Source organism: Cyprinus carpio, chromosome A3, assembly GCF_018340385.1.
Source record: "Cyprinus carpio isolate SPL01 chromosome A3, ASM1834038v1, whole genome shotgun sequence".
Classification (NCBI taxonomy): domain Eukaryota; kingdom Metazoa; phylum Chordata; class Actinopteri; order Cypriniformes; family Cyprinidae; genus Cyprinus; species Cyprinus carpio.
Genome location: NC_056574.1, coordinates 25,411,212 through 25,435,140, shown reverse-complemented (window position 1 = coordinate 25,435,140; position 23,929 = coordinate 25,411,212). Strand labels below are relative to the sequence as shown.

At 36.9% G+C, this 23,929-nt stretch overlaps 2 protein-coding genes across 5 annotated transcripts in view; one reads left to right on the top strand and one right to left on the bottom strand.

Moving 5' to 3' along the window:
* Positions 1–19,216, bottom strand: part of LOC109074215 (C-type lectin domain containing 16A) — a 64,138-nt gene extending 44,922 nt beyond the window's left edge. For 2 of the 4 annotated variants that reach the window (XM_042725938.1, XM_042725945.1), the window contains exons 1-5: positions 13,575–16,110; positions 12,725–12,848; positions 12,399–12,573; positions 11,749–11,799; positions 11,512–11,625 (exon numbers count right to left, since the gene is read on the bottom strand). In XM_042725938.1, the coding sequence (XP_042581872.1) occupies positions 11,512–11,625; positions 11,749–11,799; positions 12,399–12,573; positions 12,725–12,848; positions 13,575–13,608 (498 nt within the window). In that variant the 5' untranslated portion in view covers positions 13,609–16,110. The other 2 variants (XM_042725965.1, XM_042725955.1) reach the window with 2 other exon arrangements.
* An 89-nt stretch (positions 19,217–19,305) lies between these two features.
* On the top strand, positions 19,306–20,711 carry dexi (Dexi homolog (mouse)). Its single transcript, XM_019090277.2, has 2 exons — positions 19,306–20,176; positions 20,244–20,711. The coding sequence occupies exon 1, from the start codon at positions 19,739–19,741 to the stop codon at positions 20,006–20,008; it is 270 nt and encodes an 89-aa protein (XP_018945822.1). The 5' UTR covers positions 19,306–19,738; the 3' UTR covers positions 20,009–20,176; positions 20,244–20,711.
* The last annotated feature ends 3,218 nt before the right edge of the window (positions 20,712–23,929 follow it).

Sequence of the window (23,929 nt, the reverse complement as noted above, 5' to 3'; positions counted from 1 at the left end):
CACGCATGGTAAGTGCAGCACGGCCAGCAGTGATGTTTCCGAGGAGCTCCAATAACTCACACGACGTTACAAGCACTAGGCAGTGCTGTTGGGCATAACACAAAAGGACCCCCAACCTCATTTATGACAACCGCACAAGAGATAAGCTGTTCATTCTCAGAACAGCAGGAAAACACTGTGAACAATCACCTGCTCGTTGTCTCACAGTTGCACTACTGCACTCTGAACCACTTGGTCTGCTTTTCAAAGAACGCCTGCGAGGATTCAAAGAACCCACCTCTACTGTTTCGATATGTGAAATGATGTTCTCAATCTACAGTTTCTCTTCGTGTTCAGAAAGCAGCTTTAAGGAACATAAGGTGTCTGGCAGTAAAAGAGTTAAAAACAACTCTCGACAAAAAAACAGGACCACAACAGGTCACAGTGACACTGTGCGAAGAACATGTGCTCGCAGCTAAGAAGCAGAGCACTCAGTAGGATGCCACACTTGCAAAAAGAGCAATCTGTGGTCTGCTTGTGGTCACAGACTTAATAAATGAATTCTATTCAAAGTGCAAAGTATATCGTCAAGACTGAGCTATTTACGAGAAAGGACTGAATAAATAAAAGGCAGCTGATCAGCCTTTGTGATGCTGTCATAAGCCATATATATATGTAGGGGTTTACTAAAGGCTAAAGCGTGGTCATATGACATGCGTTTCATCCCCTCATATATGTGTGACATCATTTTAATCAAAACAACAGATCTGTGGCATCAGACTGATGTATGTTGCACTGATGTGAGCATACCTGTCACCTCAGCCCATCCAAATGACCAAGCAGCATTTGCCGAAATGCTGAATTGTGCTTTTTTTAATCTCCTGAAATTGGGTCGCTAAAGCATGCCACCAGGCTACAGGTGCGCTGCCAGAAAAATGCGCAGCAGGTGTGCCTTTGCTAACACATGCACCCTGATTGTTGTGCAGTATGTAAATCGTATAATAAGAAAACAGAGGAAGCTTCTAATACGGTGGCGGTTTCGCCCTTCATCTCTGCACTACATAAACTTCATACTTCCTGTCATCTGCGCAAGGACCTGTTTGATATCCTGATCTACACACCCGACCTCTCTGCCTGGTCCCTTCTGTGCTCATCCTCTACCTGTGGCTTGTGGTGAAGGAAGGTCATGTGACGTGCGTGTATGTGTGTGTTTGCGTGGCAGAGGCTTGCTGGTAACACACAGGTACTAGCATCTATTTCACAGGCTTTACGGGAAAAGGAAAGTAGGTTAGAGGCGGTGCGGTGATGGTGTTAGGCAAATCGCTGTACATCAGAGCAACGAGAGCCACAACAAAAGATAGACCAGAACTTTGCATTTACATAAGGATTCCCACCGGCTTCCTCAACCGAGCTCTTCACAACACAGTCCTACAACAGACTACGTGCTTACTATAAATTTAAATGTTGATGGCTTGTTCAGTTACCAAATGTTGGTTTACCTCAGTTTTGGCATAAAATCAGAACTTGGAAAGATAAACGTGAAACTTGTGCAGTTTCAAATTAATCTAATAACTATTTTGTAGCTGATGCATTCCATTCATAAAGGGAAAACATGGTATTGGCTTACATAGTGAAATATATGTGCGCTGTGGAGTGCAAAAACACTTGTCACACCAGTATAAAGTCAATAAAGAGCTTAAATTTCAAATCTTTATATTGCATGTCAGTGTTTCCTAAACAATGCTGTTTTTGCAGCAGGAGAGATTTTGTCAGATGTTTTACCGCTGTTATCTGATGGTTTTCATTGTTTGTACAAAAATACAATAATTAATACTTGTTCAGTTTTAATAATAAAATTCTGCAATTCAAAGAGTGCAAATGACTTTACTTTTCCTAAACATCCTATCAAGACTTGATTTATAGATAAATTACAGATGTAATGCATTTAAACACATAACCCTACATTTAACCAACTGAAGCGAACTAATAAATCCACATGCTTTTGCATATCCATATATATATGTTAGTGATGCACCGAATGTTCGGCAACCGAAATTATTCGGCCGAAAATAGCAAAAAAACTATTCTGACAATGTCTTTCATTCTCTTCTGGACCTTGACAGTGTATTTTACTTGGCAGTCTGGTGTAAGAGCAGAACCATGCATCGTTCATTTATATTTCTACAGGACTTCCTGCAATACAACTCTGATTCATCAATCGCGCCATCTAGTTGTCTGTAATTGATACAATCACAACTGCTACAACTGATAACAGAGCGCTCAAGCGGGTACTGCAAGTCATGTCGAGGTAATTAAAATGTCAAATTAATATTTTGCGCTTAATTATTTACTTGTTAGGCAAGTGGCCATATGATAAGCGGGAAAATTATACAGTGTAGTCTTTATCATCCTTTAGCAAAATAATCTGCTGACTGTACATTATCCCTCAGTTTGGGAACCACTGGAGTAGGCCTTCAGCCTCGACTCTTTGCCTCATTTACACTGCACGTCTTGATGCCCAATTCTGATTTGTTGCCTATATCTAATTTTTTTGGCTGTCTGTTTACAAGTTCTTTCAATTGTGACCCATATCCGATTCATGTGTTTACACTTGCCATACAATCTGAAACATGTGGAAAAATGTGGAAATAAATCGGATATAAATCAGATATGTGCCAATGTGACTGTAGTGTAAACGGGCAGATTGGGTTTTCTGAGGCATTGCGTTCTGTACGTCATTAAAAATGCAACAATTTGGTACTTCTCTGCGGTTTAACGACATCATATGTGACCCTGCTGGCAAAATGAGTGTAAATTCGCAAGGGCTATTTTGTGCTACAGGCAAAAAAAAAAAAATCGTATTTTTATTTGTACAGTTTCTCCGCTCGCTTCTCACGTTGACTGTGCATGAATATAACGGCGCTTCTGACGGCGCACGATCCCGATAAATAAACACATATACAGAATTACAGTATTTCAGAATTCACGCAGACATAATCTGCTCTGTCTTAAGTGAATGCTTAGGGAACTGTTGGGGGAAAACATCTGATGTGTAACATTATATTAGATCCATGCATTACAGTATAGGACGTCTGTATCATTATCATAATGTTAATCTAACAATAAAAGAAAACAGGGAATCACTCGCTGCACTTCATTGAACCGCTTTTGTAGTATTTGTAATGAACACAGATAAGTTATTTTTACATTTGATTGTTTTTCGTACATGAATGCTTTAGTTTAGATATAAAATGATAAAGGTAATGCATTATTTGTTTCTTTCTAGGCTATTTGTTCTACTGTTTTGCTTTTTTTGTGTATCTGTTCTTATTTATAATAGCAAAGAAAAAATAACTGTATTGTGATTATTAATATAGAAATAATAATAAGACGGAGGACTTCAATATCGACTTTAAATGGGTGTGACTAAGTCATTTTTTGTCCGATTCCAACAAATCATAAATCATATTGAAGGTCTTTTAATGGAGAATTTAATTTTCCCCCATTTTATATATATATATATATGTTTTTTTTTTAATTGCTCACTGTGACTTGTTTTGTCAGCACAAGTCGCATTATTCTCTTGAGGAAGCACATGTGGAGGCGGTAAATGACAACAATGCATGCGCGATGTTTCAGATGGTATGGCAAGTATAAACACATGAATCGGATATGGGTCACAATTGAAAGAACTTGTAAACAGACAGCCAAAAAAATCGGATATAGGCAACAAATCAGAATTGGGCATCAAGACGTGCAGTGTAAACAAGGCAAATGAGGCCTGAAACCGATCTTGAAATATCCAAATGCATGCGTTTTTTTCCCGTTTACACTGTCATAGAACAGATCCGATCTGTGTCACATATGAGCAAAAAAAAATCGGAATTGGGTCACATTTAACTGGCAGTGTAAACGAGGCCAAATGTCATCATTTGTGTTAAAATTTGCAAAGCGTACCAAATTGAACAAAACTATATAAGTGCAAAATTTTAATTCATGAATATATAACGGTATCCACGGTATAGAAAAATCCATATCATGGAACAACATAATACTTTCACTTTCATACCGGTACAGCACCCACCTCTAGTATAAATATGTTCAGATCGCTCATTTGCGCACCGACATTGTTGACAGCTGTTCATGCACAATCACTGTTTTAGATCGACTAACTGTAATATTGTATAAGATTTCCACTCAAACTGAAAGCATAAATCTAGGCAATGCACTGCCAGTTTCAGAGCAAAATGCAAAACTGTGACATTTCTTTCACTTACGCTCTTCATTCGGCAGCGCTAAACCCGGGAGCACATATACTTACTAGAAACCCGCCAAAATAAAAGCTTGCTGATTTTATATCACATTTACTTACTATCAACCCGCTGATTTTAGATTTGAAAATAATGAAAAGTTAATATCAGCATTGTATTTTGAAGTGTACTATATACTAACTGTATTTTTATTCTATACTCAAATTATTTTTAAATATAGTATTTTCAAACTGATTATTTTGTTTATTATTTTGTTTACTTTATTAAAATACAAAATAAATACATGCAATAATACTATATCACTATAAATGATTATTTTATTTTTATAGTTATCTATTCAAACTTGTTTATTTTATTCAAATACAAAATAAATAAATGCAATAATACTATTATCACTATTAATAACCATTTTATTTTTATAGTTATATTTAAAGAGTCACACTATGTGCAGTGTACCAAACCTAATCTCCAAGTGCTCTCATGAAAACCAGACCAAAAACTTGTGCACCCTTGTAAATATATGTATACAGTATATACACACATACACATATTCTCATTATATTTGCTATATGCTATAAACAACATTTTCTCACATGAAACACAATACAAACCAGGATCTTACAGCATAATGATGTGTTGAGTTTTGCAGACATATACAGAGTTTTGTTTACAGTACATGGCAGCACGGATATGCATGCGATCAACAGTTTCGTGCAAACCAAAACAAATTTAGCAGTCAGCAAAATTACTTCATATCACAGCACTGAACGCAAACTTAATGTCGCTATTGTGGTCTATTTAACTTCAACACAGTGCAGTTTATATGATCTACAGTCCGTGTTTACATCTTCAGCTGTTTCATTTAGAACTTAAAGATTTGCAATTTAACATTTGACATTTAAACAAAAATGCTTTGCAGGATTTGTTCAATACAATTTGTTCAGTTTGTTGTATTGAACAAATCCCGCAAAGCATTTTTGTTTAAATGTCCCCTTATTTGAAATGGTTTGAAATTGCAGTCACACATGTAGCACTGGTTTAAGGAAGTTGGGTTTGTCAGATTAGCGTCAGCTTGTAAAAAAGGGTCTAGTGGAGCAAGCTGTGGTTAAGCCTGAGAGGTGAGACACAGAAACAGACCACAGAGAGAGCCAGAGAATGGGAAAGAGGAAATGGCTTTTGATAATACTGACACAAATGAGAAGAGAGACCATTTCCCTGAAGAGGCCGCCTGACTGCCACTTTGATTTTTTTTTTTTTTTTTTTGCTGATGATAAACACACATTTATCAGAATAATACAGAGTGGTGTACTGAAGCTTGTCTACGATTACCAGAGCACTTATTAATAACCATTCTAGGAATATATCTTTGGCCACATCTTTATCTGTCAAACTTAGATTTCTTTTTAAAAGGGGTAGTTCACCAGAAAATGGATATTCTGTCATTAATTTCTCTCCCTCAGAACACGAATACACTGCACCCTGTTTACAAGCAGAGGAACGCACACTTATATTTAAAGCAAACAATATTAGATATTTGTTAGCTTTCAAAACTACCCAAAATTAAATGATAAAATATTCGACTTATTTCACATAGGAAATGACGTCATAGATTGTTGCTATGATGTTCAAAGTGCATTTTAGCGTGTTGACAGGCTGCTAGAGTGTTGAATTACACGTCAAAGTATGAGTAATGGCAAAAATGAATGACTATCTGCTTGCATTGCCTAATATACATATTACAACTAATATCATTGCAAAAACGTATATTCAAACAGTACTAACCGAGACGCTACTCACATGATAACAGTCTTAAAAGAATGGAAACCTACAGTTCAAGCAAGCATGACATTCTACTCTCTCAGAAACAAATCTGACATTTAAGTGATTTTGTTTTTGCCTGGTGCATGCTAACGACTCAACCAGCCAAACATTCGGGACGCTTTCATTGCAAATATTTGCATATGTGCATATGCACGGCCTGGCCCGGATTCTGATATCCAGACAATAAAAAAAGCAAAAACAAGTTATGTGTTACAGGCTGCACTACACAATCAGTCTCACATCCACCTACACGCTGCAGTGATGTCTGCTGTGGAGAAGACATCAAAGCAGCCCATTAACACCACTGATATCACTGCGCTCTTATCTGCCTGCCTTACCTCGGTGTAAATACCCTCATGAAAATAACAAGAGCAGAGGCAAACCGCAAAGAAGAATTCTCTTCTCCTCTTCAACCATCTCATCCACAGACTGGAGAAGTGTTGTTTTGTAACTACCTGTTTTCTGAGAAGGTTATTTGTGGCCGACACATCTTATATTAAAAAAAGGGCACAGTGAGGCTGTAGCACTCGACTGAAATCTAATAGGTGATCAACAGAAGAGATAACATTTAACAAGCTAATTAGACACATGCGTCACTGTAAAACTGACACATTGATTGAATTTTCCTTGAGGTACAGGAAAGTTTGGCCAGCTTGATGTAACCATGACAACTCATTTGACACCAAGTAAATATCAAACAGAGGCCGATAAACCAGAAAGAGAGATGTAGGTTTTACATAGACAAGTGCATGTACTTGTGGAACAGAAATGAATGCCCTTTAAAGGTTTAGGGTAGGCGATTTCGGAAAGGCTAGCAATAGCAAACTAGCTTTGAAAGCAAGAACCCTACCATTCCTGCATAAAAGCTCTGCAAAGCCACGCCTCCTCCAAATCACATGAATGTGCACAGGCAGACCAGACGCTAGCCAGCAACATGGTGTTGGTCTCATTCACCGGTGAGAAAACATTACAGTAAAAAGCGCATAATATTAAAATAACGATGCCTTTCATTCTTGCTGGAATGCACCGATGACATATGTTTGCAAACAGGGTGCGCAGAGGTATGCAAATACAGTGTTAACCACAGGATTTTGTGAGACTGTGGTAGGTGGTCCTCGATGCCTCTAGGGGGGTCCTGGGGCATGTTCCCCCGGAAGAAAAGTTTGTACATTTTAAAGTTAAATTCATAAATCTGGTGCACTTTGAGAGTTCAAAATTCAGGTTCAGTGTGCAAACTAAAATAAAAAAGCTGGTGAATGTAATAATTTTATATTATTATTCATGTGACAGTAATAGCCATATATTGTAAAACAATTGCACTGTGAAATTATATTATTTCACCTTACTCTACTGTAGGGAAATTGCAATACTTTTGTCCTAATTTCTACAATTGCCAGCAGGGGCTAAAACGACCTTTCACATCTGCCAGTGGCTGGTGACTTTACCGGCCATAAATATTTTTCCTTGCCATGAAACTGTTTTTGCAAAAAACGGGCAGTTGCTACTACTACAAAAACTAAAAATTTTTATAGGTCCTATATTGTCAAAACTGAAATTTCCTGGGTTTTTTCAAGATAACTGAGGTCTAGGGGCTATTTAACTACCATATAAGTTTCAAAACAGTCAGTCCACAGTAAAATTCAAACAGCCTGCATAAAGTAGCTGCGATTTTTCATGAACCGTTGTGACTTCCATAAAAAGTTAGACAGAGCCGTAGTTCACTGACAAGGTACGCAATATCGCGATCATTATCCTAGATGAATCGCCTTCGATAATGAACGCGATATTGCGTACCTTGTCAGTGAACTACGGCTCTGTCGATTAACTGCCGCGCCATTTGAAAGCAGGTGATGGCGATTTAGTGCTAATCAGGGAACCGGCTTTACTGACTAGATGCGCATGATCATATCGTTCGATATATCTCCCAGCCCTACTGTCATTACCTCCAAGCTGACCACAAAACTTGGAGACCTGGACATTAACACTTCCCTCTGCAACTGGATTATGGACTTTCTGACCAACAGACCTCAGCATGTTAGGTCAGGCCACACCTGCTTCACCACCATCACACTTAACACCGGCGTACCACAGGGCTGTGTGCTGAGCCCATTCTTCTACTCCCTCTACACCCATGACTGCAAGCCTGTGCATGGATCTAACTCCATCATTAAGTTTGCAGATGACACCACAGTGATTGGCCTCATCAGAGACAACGATGAGACTGCCTACAGGGAGGAGGTACAGCACCTGGCCACATGGTGAGCTGACAACACTCTGCTCCTTAACATCAGCAAGACAAAGGAGCTCATTGTGGACTTCAGGAAGAAGAAAGGAAGCACGCATGACCCCATCCACATTAACGGGATGGTTGTTGAACGTGTCTCCAGTTTCAAGTTCCTGGGAACCACCATTTCAGAGGGCCTGTCCTGGACCACAAACACCTCCAGCCTGGTCAAGAAGGCTCACCAGTGCCTCTTCTTTCTCAGGACACTGAAGAAGAACCAGCTGTCTTCAGCCATCCTGGTGAACTTCTACCAGTGTGCGATTGAGAACATCCTGATCAGTTGTATCACAGTCTGGTATGGGAACTGCTCAGTTGCTGACCACAAGGCACTGCAGAGGGTGGTGAAAACCGCCCCAACGCATCACATGGACACCACTTCTTGCTACTGAGGACATCCAGAGAAAACGATGTCTACGTCGAGCTCGCAGCATTCTTAAGGACTCCTCTCACCCTGACCAAAGACTGTTTAACCTCCTGCCCTCCGGGAGGCGCTTCAGGAGCCTCCGGACAAGGACCAGCAGATTCAGGAACAGCTTTTTCCTTACTGAACTCTGCCCTCTGACACCCCCCCCCCACACACACACCACACACACAGACTCCTCACCCCTCCTCATCACTACATCTGATTTACAAACAAGCAAATACAGTCAACTTGTTATTACTTGCACTACTGTCTGTTCATCCAGAATACTGAGTAATCCATTTGAACAATGAAATATTCTCTATGCACTTTTACTGTCCATTGCACTAGTGTAAATGATGTTCATATGTTCATAGTTTCTGCTTATAGTGTACATACACTTATTACATAATCCATCTGTATAGTATGTTCATAGTACACCTATCTGTATATCAAGCTGATAGTATTTAAAAAATATATAAATTATGTCCATAGTACTGCCTTATTTGTATATTTATTGTACATTTGTAACATATTGTAGACACTGTATATCCTGAACTTACTGCTTATTGCACTTCTGGTTAGATGCTAACTGCATTTCGTTGCCTTGTACCTTACATGTGCAATGACAATAAAGTTGAATCTAATCTAATCTAATTTAATAAATTATATAAAAATCGTCAGTTTGTTGTTTTACACACATGCACAGACATTTTTTCATACATGGCATAGTCGTGAGATAAAAGAAACATATGGCAAGAAATCTGTAGACTTGTCCATAACAACAAAAGACAATACTTTATTGAACCTTTTCTAACAAGTGTGCGCTGCAAACACGAGCATTTTTAATGACTGTTTCTGTCCAGTCTGCTTGTTTTATCACGTTTAACCACAGCGGTCATCTTTTTTTTTTTTTGTCTGGCAGTAGCAGCAGATATGCGATCAAATTTCTAATTGGAGGCTGTATTACGTCGATCCTGGCACCCCACATCACAAGAAGATGATATTTAAAGCTCCTTAAGTAGCCGAATCTGCGCTGGTTATATAAATATATCTATATAAATATATCTTCGGTTTATTATGAAACTGTGGCCATTTTTGAAACGCGTCACCTACCCTCAGAGGTGGGCCGAGTACCCAAAAACTGTATTCAAGTAAAAGTAAAAGTACTTATAGAAATATTTACTCAAGTAAAACTAAAAGTAATAATCTGAATAGTTACTTGAGTAAGAGTAAAAAAAGTATCAGATAAACTACTAGTTACTAGATACAATTTATGTAATGTAAGTGTATGTATGTATGTGTGTGCATATATATATATATATATATATATATATATATATATATATATATTTTTTTTTTTTTTTTTTTTTTTTTTTTTTTTTTTTTAAATCAGCCTTTACGTCAGTCTTCAGTGTCACATAATCCTTCAGAAACCATTCCAATATGTTGATTTACTATCAATGATGTTCTTTTAGCTTTCTATTTATCAAAGAATCCTAAACAAACTGTCACAGGTTCCAAAAAATATTAAGCATCAAAACTGTTTCCTGCACTGGTAATAAATCAGTATATATTAGAATGATCTCTGAAGGATCAAATGACTCTGAAAACTGTAGTAACAGCTGATGAAAATTCTGATTTGCATCACTGAATTAAATTATACTTTAAAGTATTTTAATTATGTATTATATATGTATAAATAGCCTCTGACACGGAGAAGAGTGAAAACTCCTCATACAACGGCTAAGTTACCGAACATCCAAACATAACGAACCAAATGCACATTGACGGATCTTCTTCTGTCTGTTCTGCAAAATGTAAACAAATGTATATTTTTTATATATTCATCGAATGCAAAAATGTTGCATTCGAATTTTAGGTGTGCGTTAAAGTGGCGCACGAAATGCTGTTTTAAATTTGGTGTCGTTGTGTTTGATTGCTTTTTGTTTGTCTTTGCATTTTAATGTTTTGTTTGTGTTTCTGGTTGGTTGTTGTTTATGAGTATTTGGTGGGTTGTTAACATCAATGCGGAAAAGATCTTGTTTACGTCAAAACTGAAACCAAACCATATTTTGCGCATTTTCTAGAGGGACAGTGATCACCGTTGCACTCGCGTCCCGCACGTTTAGAAAGCTATGTAAAATTAATGCAAGAGACTTAATGGTGTTTTTCCCCCATCCCACTGCAACTCGTGTTTTTAAATGATTTTTTATATATATATATATATATATATATATATATATATATATATATATATATATATATATATATATATATATATACTTTTGTATTAAACTATGAATACATACATGTTGTTTTGTTTATAGTTGTTTAAGCAACTTAATTATAATTGGTTTATAAACATCATTTTAAACATTATTCACTTTTTTCACAGATAGTCATGTTATCTTATGCTTGATGTGCCCTCTAGGGCCTCAGAAGAAAAGCCAAAAGCTTTTCTTTACCCTAACTGAAATTATGCATTTTAAATTCAAATATACTTAATTTTTTTATAATATTTAAGCACAAAATTCTAATTTAGTTTTTCAGCCATTTTGACAGCCCTACACAACACAGTGTTAAGGTCATGTGAAAGGGCATTTAGAACAACATTTATAATAGACTAGGAACCACTTCTTCCCATAAAACCTACTAAATGGCTCATGGTTCCTTGTTGGAATCAGTCTAGCATCCGTCTGGTTGCCTCTTGCATGTAAATCCAAATGAAGATGCCAATTGGCAAATGTACTCACTGAACTTTTGTGAGCGCTCTGCTCAGTCTGCACAGTGAACACTGACAGGTCTCCGTTCAGAATGACATCAGCCAGGGAGTGGACAAGCGGCTGGTAGTGGATGATCAGGAACACCTAGAGACAGCGGAACATCATAGGTTAGCGCTTGACCACATGCGTACAGCTCACACTGTGTGTATGTATGGTGGCTATTCTTCTCACTGCAAGTCTCAACAAAACTGAAGCACGTTTTTATACCTGTGACAGCAGGTAGAGAGACACCTGAGGGTTGATCTTGCGTTCTTCAGACTGGAAAAAAACAGATTGTTATCATGTGGCATGAAAACTAGATAATTACTTGGGGTGAAAATGACATCATACTCATGCTTGGATCACTATTATATACATTACACGCCAATTCAAAAGTTTGCAGTCAGTAAGACTTTTTTATTATTATTATTATTTTTTTTAAGAAATAAAATTTTAAGAAATTAATATTTTATGCAGCAAAGATGCATCAAACTAATTCTTGAGCAGCAAATCAGCCTATTAGAATGATTTCTGAAGGATCATGTGACACTTAAGGCTGCAGTAATCTTTTTTATGGTATTCAGAAAGTTATATAACACATCAAGATCGGTATACCAGTACTTCCAAATGAGAGCGGAAAACTTAATCTATTCAACACACTTTGGAAGCCATTAACTTTTATGGCTTAAAATGACTCATAAATGCACAACAGGACCAAGTAAAAGCATAACTACATAACATAAAGTCATTATAGTGAATTTTTATCAAAATAAAAGAGTTTTGCAATAACATCTCCAATGCAAAACTAGCCTGGAATAAACTCTAGCCTACCAGATGTATGCTAGTTGTTTTGCAGACATGTGCAGTTGTGTCCTCACCTGCTCTGGACTGACCAGAGAGTACACATATAGGGGAAGGAAGAGGCGGTTGAGCAGGTGGTCAGTCAGCACGTCACTGAGAAACTCACAGTTGATGATGAGGATGTCGTTCAGATAGTGAAGATGGTCCAGGTGCTCAGCTACCAGATCACTGAGTTTTCCTCTGTTTTTATGTCTGAAGACAATGGGTGGAGATGGGGAAAAATGCAATGTTGTAAATTCAGATAGTTTAATAAATGAATTTCACAGTGATCAACTGTGGTCTGTAGTGACACCTAGTGGCGTGGTGGTGAACCGCACATAAAAAGGTGTCATGAAAACCTTACTCTTCATCAGTCTGCACACACTTGTCCAGCTCGATGACATGGCTGCCGATGAACCAGACCAAATTGGAGAAGTACGGCACGGCTGTTTTGTCCCGGATGTAGTGTAGCATGTGTTGGTTGTCCACTGAGGGGCAGGACCAAAAGTAAACGGTTACTCACAAACAGGCAGAGAGACAGGTAACAGCCACAGTGATGTGGTAAAGGAACTGTTAGGTTAAGTATAATACCACTAATAACACGTACTGACGGGTGGTCTTTAAAAAGCAAGTGAGGTTAATTACAGAGCAATGTGCAAAGTGATTGGTCAGATGTTGGAGGGATATGTTAAATGACATTCCCTAAGCAGAGTCCCTAAATGAAACTAGGTTGTGTTATATTCGATCCTAGGCAGTAGAAAAGTCCTGTACTAAGCATGCTGAGAGTATAAGAAGTTGTATCTTAACTTATAAAGGCTCACTGTGCAATACATAGTAACAAATTAATAGGGTTCTCATGGAGAGTTAATAGTTGATGGATGGATCATAATGTAGGTTGAGCTCTATCTAGGATTATGGATGCTAAAATTATCAGATGGTCAATGAACCTCCAGCATTAAAATACAAACATATAACTGATACTGCCAAAAAAACACTATAAAAGCCAAACAAGAGGGTTTAAATAAGGGCACCAATATGGGACAGTGCAAACAAGTGTAATTTTTAACTATTATCAGTGTGTGAATTATGACCTGCGCGCACACAGACAAAAGAAGCAACTGTGTTAAAAAAAAAAAAAAAAAAAAAAAAAAAAAATATTCAAGAGATTATGCAATGCAAGTGGCACAAGAAAGTTCTGAATTTGATCAACTTACATGACACTGGAATAAGGCACACAGGAGTCACCATAGAGGGAGAGGGGAAAAACAGACAAAGGGTTAAACAGGATGAAGGGACTGAGCTAGAGGCCAACAGATGGAACCATCACACCACCTAGTGGCAGGTATTAAACCTGCACAACAGAGCATCTGGAACCAAAAACAGCCTAAAAACACCAAACATATCCACCAGATCCATGAAGCTGCCAGGACATGCTAAAAAGCAAAGCATACCACCCAACTACTTATTCTGACAATCAGGGATATTAACTGCATTGCTGCAGTTAATTCAGTGCATTAATATGGTAATTATGCATGTGATCTGCCATATCAAGAAAGCCACAGATTGTATTTAAACATTTAAGCAACACTTAAAAATGTATGAATGTTATTGCATTACATAAAATCTTGCAGATTCATGGTGCATTGCAGTCATAAATGTATCAGCAGACTCAGATGTAATTTTTTATGTTATGGGTATTGATCCAATAAATAAAAATGAGGCTGATATTTAAAGGGGTCATGAACTGGCTTTTTTATTATTTTGACATTGGCGTGGTTTTTATATTCAAAAACATCAAAATCAATAAGTAATAGGCAATTATCGGGGTTTTGAGGCCGGTGTTGTGCCGAATTTCGACTGCCCTCCACGTGTACGTGCATGACGTCATTTGTTTGGAAGACTGTTTTAATCCATGGAACAAAGACATTTCCTTTATTCTTTATTTTTATCTTTATTGTAGAAGTTATATTTTCCTTTTATCATTAACACAATACATTTAGCCATAAATGAGCGAGATGTATTTGTGTTTGTGTGATTGTATGTAACTGTCTATATTGTCTTTACACTGGAAAGCACTTTAAAGAGCAGGTCATATGGTATTTTAAAGTGTCCTAATATTGTGATGGGAGTCCCCTACAACAGGTTTAAATGCATCTAAGGTCAGAAAACATTGTAATTTTCTCAGCATATACATTTAATATTAGAATAATTTTTCAATGGTTTTGAAATTAATCGTTCAAAGCAGTTCTGAGCTTAAGGTCTGTAAACTCCTCCCTTCCATAAGCCTACTCTGCTCTGATTGGTCAGCTGGCCAAGTCTGTTGTGATTGGTCTTTCCGTATACAATGCGTGTCAGAAACGAAATGCCCATTACCATGATTCAGTTTTTGCTCCGGAGGGTTACTTTTAAACAAAGATGCTATAAGATTACAAAAATGGTATCCAAATTACCTTATCAATTTGAGCCGGAGTCCGAGGATGATACCAATGCAGTCGCTCAACCGGAAACTCCATCGCAAGCATGACTTTATCAGGATGTTTCTCAGTGATAAATTTAAACTCTATATGTGGTACTTTACGTGATGTAACAGCAGTTTCAATGCATTCATTATTATTATTATTATTATTATTAACTTATTTGAGGTGCACGTGTGGGAACTGTTTAAATGGCCAGCGAGGCTGAAAACACAGTGTCTTCTCGACCTGATGTAAACACACTAACTAGCGGAAGTGTCTGTGGGCAGGTCAGAGTGTTGGTATCTCACAGGCAGGTGGGGATTATGCTAATGTGTTATCTTGTAACAGGCAGAAGATTCGAAAATATGATGAATTCATTCAGTCATTCAATCGAATCTTTCTTTTGAGACAATATCTTTATCATGCACTTTTTTAATTAACTTTGCAGACTGTTTACACTGAAGTATAGCTATGCTACAAACAGCAAAAAAATATATTTTTCGAAAACCCATATGATGTGCTCTTTAAATGTGCTATAGGAATAAAAATTTGTACTGTATTGTTGTATTGTAGGCATGTGTAACTTCTGTTTAAATTAGTTAATCTGATGCAGTTTCCCACTTAAGCACGGAGATCTAAACTTTTAAGATGAGTGCTTTTTTTTAATCAGTCTGACAGAATGTAGAATGACATATAATAATAGCAAATATTTTGGTTATTGGCTTCAAAATACTATTAATATAATTTTTAGACATATTATCTATGTAGGTGCATCCCAATAAAATATTTCACCAACAAAAAAGACTTGTAAAAGGTTGCTTATTCAATGCAATGACATTTAAACACTTAAGTGTTGTTTACAACTCCAAATATTATTTTAGGGCCATTGTTTGCACATTAAAGTCAGAAACATGCACCGATAGCAGTTTGACCTAAACTACAACAATCTCCATAGGGATCAACTGATTACTGTAAGACGAACAATAATTCAAGGGCAAGTGCCAAGCAGATAGTAAGAAATGTTAAGTCAGTTATTCAAGAAGGAAAGAAGGATTTATATACAAGCTTAAGCCAGAGAAACAGATCAGCGAAAGCCCTTTTGTCTTGAGCAAGTGACCAGACCCAAGCGAAACACCAGTGTGCCCGTGCATGTGTGTAGAGGCAGCAGAGATCACTAAATGTAAGTGTGAGTTACTCACAGATGGCAGAGAGCAGCGTCAGCATGCCCATGCGTCAGAGGCATGACAGAGTGACTGACAGAAGAGAGGAGGATCAGGCGGCTGAGGCGGCTGGGTGAGGGTTATTCTGGGCTTTGTTCACATTTGTTTTGATTGTGTGTGACGCGATCCTGACCATGCTTTCTGGGTGGTTGAAAAACTTAATGGCCTCCGTGTACAGGGCAAAATCATTAGTGTGCTAGAAGCATGGGAGACAGAGAGTGAGGCCGTCAGCGAGGAGGATTAGCTCAGAGAGAGGAGCGCTCCAACTGGTAACATTAAACAAAACCTGTACGTTTATTCACTGGTGAATCCAGGATTGTCTACAGAGCAGAAGAAATGGGCACATAACACCACTGACACTGAAAATGCAATGCTACCAAGGTATTAAACTGGCTTAAAATTTGTCAAATTAAAATTCTTGTTATAGTTCATACAAACACAGCACATCAATAAAGTTGCCACTCCTCTCCTCTTTTTTCTGTATAGAAAACTTTAGGTAGTGACGTGCATATTTGTATGTACATTACCATTCAAAAGTTTGGGGTAGGTAATTATTATTATTATTTTTAATGTTTTTGGAATAAGTTTCTTATGCTCACCAAGGCTGCTGCTGTATTTGATCAAAGATACAGTAATATTGTGTAATATTATTACATTATTAAAACAGCTATTATTTATTTTAATACATTTTAAAATTCAATTTATTCCTTCATTCTTCAGAGTCACACAGTCCTTCAGAAATCATTCTTACATGCTAATTTGGTGCTTAAGAAACATTTCTTACTATCATCAATTAATATTTTTGTGGAAACCATGATTTTTTTTTTTTCAGGATTCTTAAAAAAAATAATAATAATAATATTTAAATATTATTTTATAATGTTTACTGTTTTTAACCCAAGTGTTACATAATGTGTGGCTATTTTAAAACTGATGCCAGACTTTTCATGCATTTCACTCAAATTATGTATGCAGTGATAGAAGATCCAGATCATTTTTTAACTAATTATACGTCTACATTTGCTAACATTAGTTTGGTCAGGAATACTAGTTAAACGGCCTAAATGGTTTTTGTTAGCCACAAGATGGCAAAATGTCGCTGTGGTTATCACTGTAACAACCATAATGAGTTCAACAGAGCTAATGTGACTCCTCAAGCAATGCTGTTCTCACTCCCAAAATTTTGCATTGTTACTGTGTCTATAAAACTCATTTATTCTAAAGGGAAAAACTAATGTCATAAGCTTCAAAAGTCTTTAACAGATTAAACTGTAGTTTTAGTATATTTCTGTAAAAGGCTTGTCTAAATATGCACTGGTTTACACTCTACATTAAGACAACATCAATCAGTGCAGCATCAGATCTCTCATAGAGCAAATCCTTCCATGCAGGCCCTCTCTATTCCTGACACCAGTGATTAACAGCATCACAGGTGCCACGGAATAAAGAACACACGACGGTTAAATACAACCATTTACAGTACACCAATAACTTCCCCCTATACAAAGGAGCCCCCAAACATTTCTGTCACCTTCTAATTCACATAAAACAGTTGTACATTTACAGCTGGACTGCATTTGTCCAAAATGAAAGAAAATAACTGCTCAAGCTGCATGTACAAACAGGAAACATGGTTTTACACAGTCACAGTGAGCTGTCAGCTCTTCCTGGAAGTGCTCTATGGTCTGTTACACGCAGAACACATCTGAGCCCACAGATAAAAGCCCCCTTCTGCTTTCAGTCTATAAACCGTCATATGAAAAATGACAGTTGCCCCAGTAAATGCATCTTACCTCGTTGTAGAAGAAGTGCACTGTGTGATTGTTGAGTTTCAGAGACAACGTTTTCAAAAAGGAGATATAGTAGGCCATGATTTCCTCATCAGAGAAGTCAAATTTATGTACAATGATGGAATTAACGTGATTATTGGACAGCAAATAATCTAGAAAAGGAAAGGGATGGTATATTATATGTGTATGACATAAACGTGAAATTAAAAAGCGTAACATTTGAACTTTATCCAGGGGTTTACTCACAGAGAGAAGTCTCATGACTGATGTTCTCGAAAAGGATGTTGAGCGTTTGCAGAAGCTGGACACACACATACCGTCCGGATTTCTGCCGTAGTATGTTGAGGAAAAATGCAAGCATGTTCTTCTCCAAAAAGAAGCTACCAAGAAAGAATGAAGTTTTCGGTCATTAAAAACATGGTTTTGCATTTAAGATATGCTGTCATTTTATTAACATGTGGGAACAGTGTCAAAACTGAAGGTGAAACTCACTCAAAGACAGAGCTGTCATTCTGATCACCCCAGATAAGAATCTCAGTAATGGAGCGAATAGTTTCCACCAGCAGATTTCTGTTGTGATCAGTCACTGTTGTGTTCTTTGTTAGGACGTGGTACATGTACCTAAGTTTAAAAATAATGATGATAATAACAATAATAATTAAAAAATATTACTAAAATGACACAATACATTTCATACTATGAGCACAACGTATATATTTAATCCTTTAATAACGTATATTAAACGCTTTCTGCATATTAGAAAATAATGTTACTTAAGTTAAGTGTTTTATAATATGGTTGTTGTTGTTGCTTTTTTTATGATAACACAGCAGTTCATGCAACCCTACGTTAACTACAGCGGTTTCTCAAAAAATAGTGAGCTGACTACCTAGGCATCATTTTTTGGCCATCATATGTCCGAATGTCACCAAAAAAAAAAAAAAAAAAAAAAAAAAATGCTGTCTTGGTAACTTAGGCAGCTCACTAGGTTTTGACACCCTGCCTAATGCTCCTATGTTCTCTGTTTTACGTCGCAAATAAATCCCGTCATGGGTAACATTAATGTTTACATTTCTAAACTGACTGCTGGTGGCTTTCCACATTGATGACAAACACCGACTGAGTTTAAAAAGCTTTATCTGCACGAGCTGAGCTGGCTAGCGAATTAGCTGCTAAAGTTCTACAAAGGCTTACTTCAAATGGTCCAAAGAATGAATGTTTTTGGACTTCCCCTGTCCTCCGACCCAGCTCCTGGAACGGCCGAACATTTTTCGGGAGGTCTATTTCGCAGTATGTATGTTCTTAGCACAATTTGCTAGGCGAATTGACCCATATCCGCTTCAGTGAAGGCCTAGAAAATTCACATGAAAACATACCTGTAGTCCTATGGCTCATGACGGCCCAAACCTCAGCTCTGAGTCATTGTGGGATTTGTAGTTTATTACGGAAGTTGTTATAGTGAGTTCGCACCAGGTCACCCCACCATAACGGACTCAATTTCCCAGAGTTCCGTGCGAATGCAACGGGTTTCGGTGAAGTCATGAGAAAGCGCCGTTTGTTTTTATTTTTCACGCGTTATAAAGCTACGTCGTGCCTTCTGGTGTTTTTTATTAATGCTTTTTCCACACCGCCAGACTTTTCAGAGGGACACGTACAGTCATAACGTCAAAGAGCAGCGCGTAGCCTTGGAACATTCAAACATGCCTTTCTTCACTAACTTATTTGCTGTATAGTGGAAACATACTTGCAGGGGAAACAACGTTACCGCTGAAAAGGGAGTTACATCGCTTCGTGTTTTGAGTGAAATGGATGGATTCACACTTCCAAACTGACCAGTTTGATATAAAGGGTCGTAAATGTTTTTAATTCGCTCAGTCTGCTCAATGAGACTGAAACATATGTTCTGGAGTCTATGACACACTCAGTTTCCTCTCGCTTAGATTCAGTGGAATCGCTAATCAACGAGCTTCCATATATGTTTTATCTCGGCCTGTTTTTTGTAAATGTCTTAATTCTCTACTATACCTTCTTAATGGAATACATAGTCCTTAATGTAGGGATAGTATTCTTGCCAGAGGATATGGACCAGGCACTGGTGGATTTGGGTGTGCTTTCTGACCCAGCCTCAATTCCATATGACACAGACGCTGAGCTGGATGTTTTTGAGGGATATCTGGAATAAACAAACCATGATTGACACTTCCAGCCGAAGCCTTCGCGGGGAAGATGTCATTTGGCTGGCTCATTTGGTTACTGGACAACCATTGTCAAAGGGAACTGCATATGATCTCTGCAGACATAAAATAATGCTGCAGTGGTCAGCCTATAAAAAAGTGACTTTCATGAATAAGTAAGTAGTCTGTTAAATGATGATTCATACTCAAAGATTATGTGAATTGAGTGTTGTGTCTCCACAGGACTTCCAGGTTCAGAGGACTGGCCTGCAAGCAAGCCATCGTGCCACATGGAATATTTACCTGGAACATATAAGCCGAATGGCCTTTGTGGTTTTCCATGGAAATGCCAGCCAGTGTCTCTTCAGAGATCAAATTCAGACACTAACCACTACTGTGGATATAAATATTACATAAGCCTATTTATTTTTAGTTTGGCATTCAGTGCTCATGCAGGATTCTGTGTCAGCCCTGCAAGCGCTTGTTATTCCTCTGTAGGCAGAACCCTTATACGTGGTCAGCCACGGCATGTTTTACCTTCCCTTTAATGCTATTTAAATGAGCAATATGTCATGAGACAAACAGGGTGTCTGAATCAGTGTTTGGAGTTTTTCTAAAAGTCTCTCTTAGGAACAGCATATTTGTGACAGCCTGAGAAAGATATATTTGTCTGAGGTTCGTTTATCCACTTAATATTAAATATTACTTTCACTTTGTGTTGTCATGGTGTCATATTTGACTTTCAAAAATCTGGTGCCTTATTTTAGAATGTTGTGTGTAACATCTGACTTCTCTGTTCTAAATGAGATCCTGTGAAATAAGCATTGTTTGCTAAAAAGATAAAGGTCATCGACCAAGATCTAGTTTAAAACATATGTCAGTTTCTTAGAAATGTGCTGTTTATAATTGTATAGGTTTCATATGGTTTTGCCACTTTTAAGAAAGGGTTCAGTTTAGTGACTCATGTGGTGTGTTCATCAATTAAAAAGTAATGCACATATATTAACATATGACATATTCTAGCTTATTTTAGCATATATATGTACAGTAATTATTTTATGAATATCATTAAGTTGTGGGGGAGTTGCCCTCCACTAATATTGGCCCCCTGGGTAAGTAGAGCAAAGGCAGCTGTGAAAATAAATCTGCATTGGTTTTCTTTTTGATCTTTAATTAAAAAAAATCACAGAATTCTAACCTTTCATTGAAGTAAAAGGAAGGAAATTTATTATGAAATAAATGTTTTTTTTCCAATGCATGTTGGCCACAATTATTGGCACCCCTAGAATTTCTTACGAGTAAAATATCTCTGAAGTATTTTCCCATTCATATTTCCCTTTTTTTTAGAACACCATGGTGACTAGGAACACGAGATTGTCCAGCCATGACTTCCTGTTCCACAGGATTATAAATATGAGGAACACAAAGGTCAAATTTCTTTAATCATCCATCCCAAGGAGTAAAACCTAAGAATAAAGTTCTGATGTGCAGAACAAGATTGTTAAGCTGCACAAAATAGAAAGTGGCTATAAGAAAATAGCTAAAGCATTAAAAATCCCCATTTCCACCATCAGTGTTATAAGTTCCAATCAACTAAATATTAGGGCTGTCAAATGATTAATCACGATTAATCACATCCAAAATAAAAGTTTTGTTTACATAATATATGTATGTGTACAGGGTATATTTATTATGTATATATAAATACACACACATAAATTATATATTTAGAAAATATTTACATGTATATACATTTATATATTTATATTCTTATATTTTATATTATATATAAATATATTTAATATATAAACATAACATATTCTTCTTAAATATATACATGCATGTGTGTGTATTTATATATAATAATAATTATACACAATATACACATATATATTATGTAAACAAAACTTTTATTTTGGATGTGATTAATCGTGATTAATCATTTGACAGCCCTACTAAATATGTTTCAAATCCGCCTGGAAGAGGATGTGTGTCAATGGCCATTTCTCAAACAGAAGGCTGCATCCTCCAGAGGTCGCATTTGCAGGCTGCATACGTCATCAAGCCTGATTTATTTTAGTAAACTGAGCATTACATTCACATGTCATAATCATATTACAACAATTTATGCTTAACCTATAATAATGGTCAAATTTATAACTGTTAATATTCTAAAATAAGGTCTTGTTTATGACATATGCACCTCCGGAGGATGCAGCCTTCCATTTGAGAAACGGCTTACATCTTCCTAATGCACATTGAGGAGGAGAGTTTGAGTGGCCGAAGACTCTCCAAGCATCACAGCTGGAAAATTGCAGAGATTAGTTGAGTCTTGGGGTCAGAAAGCCTACAATATAATATATTATATGCATTTGATTTTATTGTACATATTTATTCAGCCCCTTAAAACCACAGCTAAACAGATAATCAAAACAGCAGTATTAACTGTTTAAGTCAAATTATTATGAATTATAGAAGTAGCTAAACGTTTTGTTTGTTTGTTTGTTTGTTTTATTTGGATCCCCATTAGCTTCAGCATAAGCTAAAAGCTATTCTTCCTGGGGTTCTATAATCTACCGTGTGACAATACAATTTATGACACACCATACGTACAAGACATTACACTACATTGAAAATACATATTGTACTGTTAATACCATTGATCACAAAATAACAATTAAACAATAAAAAATAAAAAAATGCGCCGCTCCGAATAGATCTATATCAAAAATAATGTAACTAAGAACCCTATAACAGTATCTCCTTAATTTAAATTAATATTAACTGTATATGTTTCTTTGAAGGTAATATTTCTTAAGTGATTTTTTTGAAACCATACAGAGTGTTTTGTTGTTTAATAGTATTTGGGAGAGAGTTCCATTCACACATTGCTCCATACCTTACTGAACGTTGAATTGATTTGGTTTTTACTATAGGTAAAATAAACCTCCTACTGCATGCCTGGTTGGATAATAATGTGTATCTGTACTAAAGGATAGTTTTGCATATGAAATAAAAGGTGTTTTGTTTGTTATAACATTATATAAAAATACCATTAGTGAATACACCAATCTATTTTCCACTTTAAACCATGAGAGGCTTTCATGCATTTTGTCAACATTTGATCTAAACCCACATGAGAGAGCCAGGCGTGCAGCTTTATTCTGAATAACTTGTAGTTTTTTTATATTAGTTGATGAAGTATTGGACCAAACCACAGATCAGTGATCAAGGTGTGAAAAAAACAATGCATAAAGTACTTGTTTAACAATCTGTGGTGTAAAATATTAATAACAGCCAAAGTGTTGCCCATTTTAGTTAACAGTTTCTGAACATGTTTGTCCCAACACAATCTACTATCAATCATCACTCCCAATAGTTTGGCCTCTTCTTTTTGCTCAACTGAATTTTGCTCTATGGTAAGTTCAAGCTTCGGTTTGGAAAGTAAAGAAAAAGGAGTTCCAACCACAAAACAGGTAGTTTTAGATACATTGAGAATCAATTTGTTATTCCTTATCCAGTTCACCACTAACTGTAGTTCTCTTTGTAGTTTTGTATCTAAATCACCAATATCAGTTCCTGCTAAATATACAGTGGAATCATCAGCAAACATTGAAATGCTTGCTTTATCTAAAACAGTTGGAAGATCATTGGTAAAGATTGTGTAGAGGAGCGGCCCAAGACAACTTCCCTGAGGCACGCCCTGTTCCACGACCCTTACCTTTGAAAAGCTTCCATTAAAGTAAACTAATTGTCTTCTGTCTGACAAATAACTTTCCATCCATAATAATGCGGTTCGTGAAAAACCATAGTATTCCAGTTTTTTTAACAGTAAGTCGTGTTCAGTTATATCATATTCTGCAGTGAAATCAAGCATTACAACACCTATTATTTTCCTCTCCTCCATATCCTTGTACCAGTCATCAACC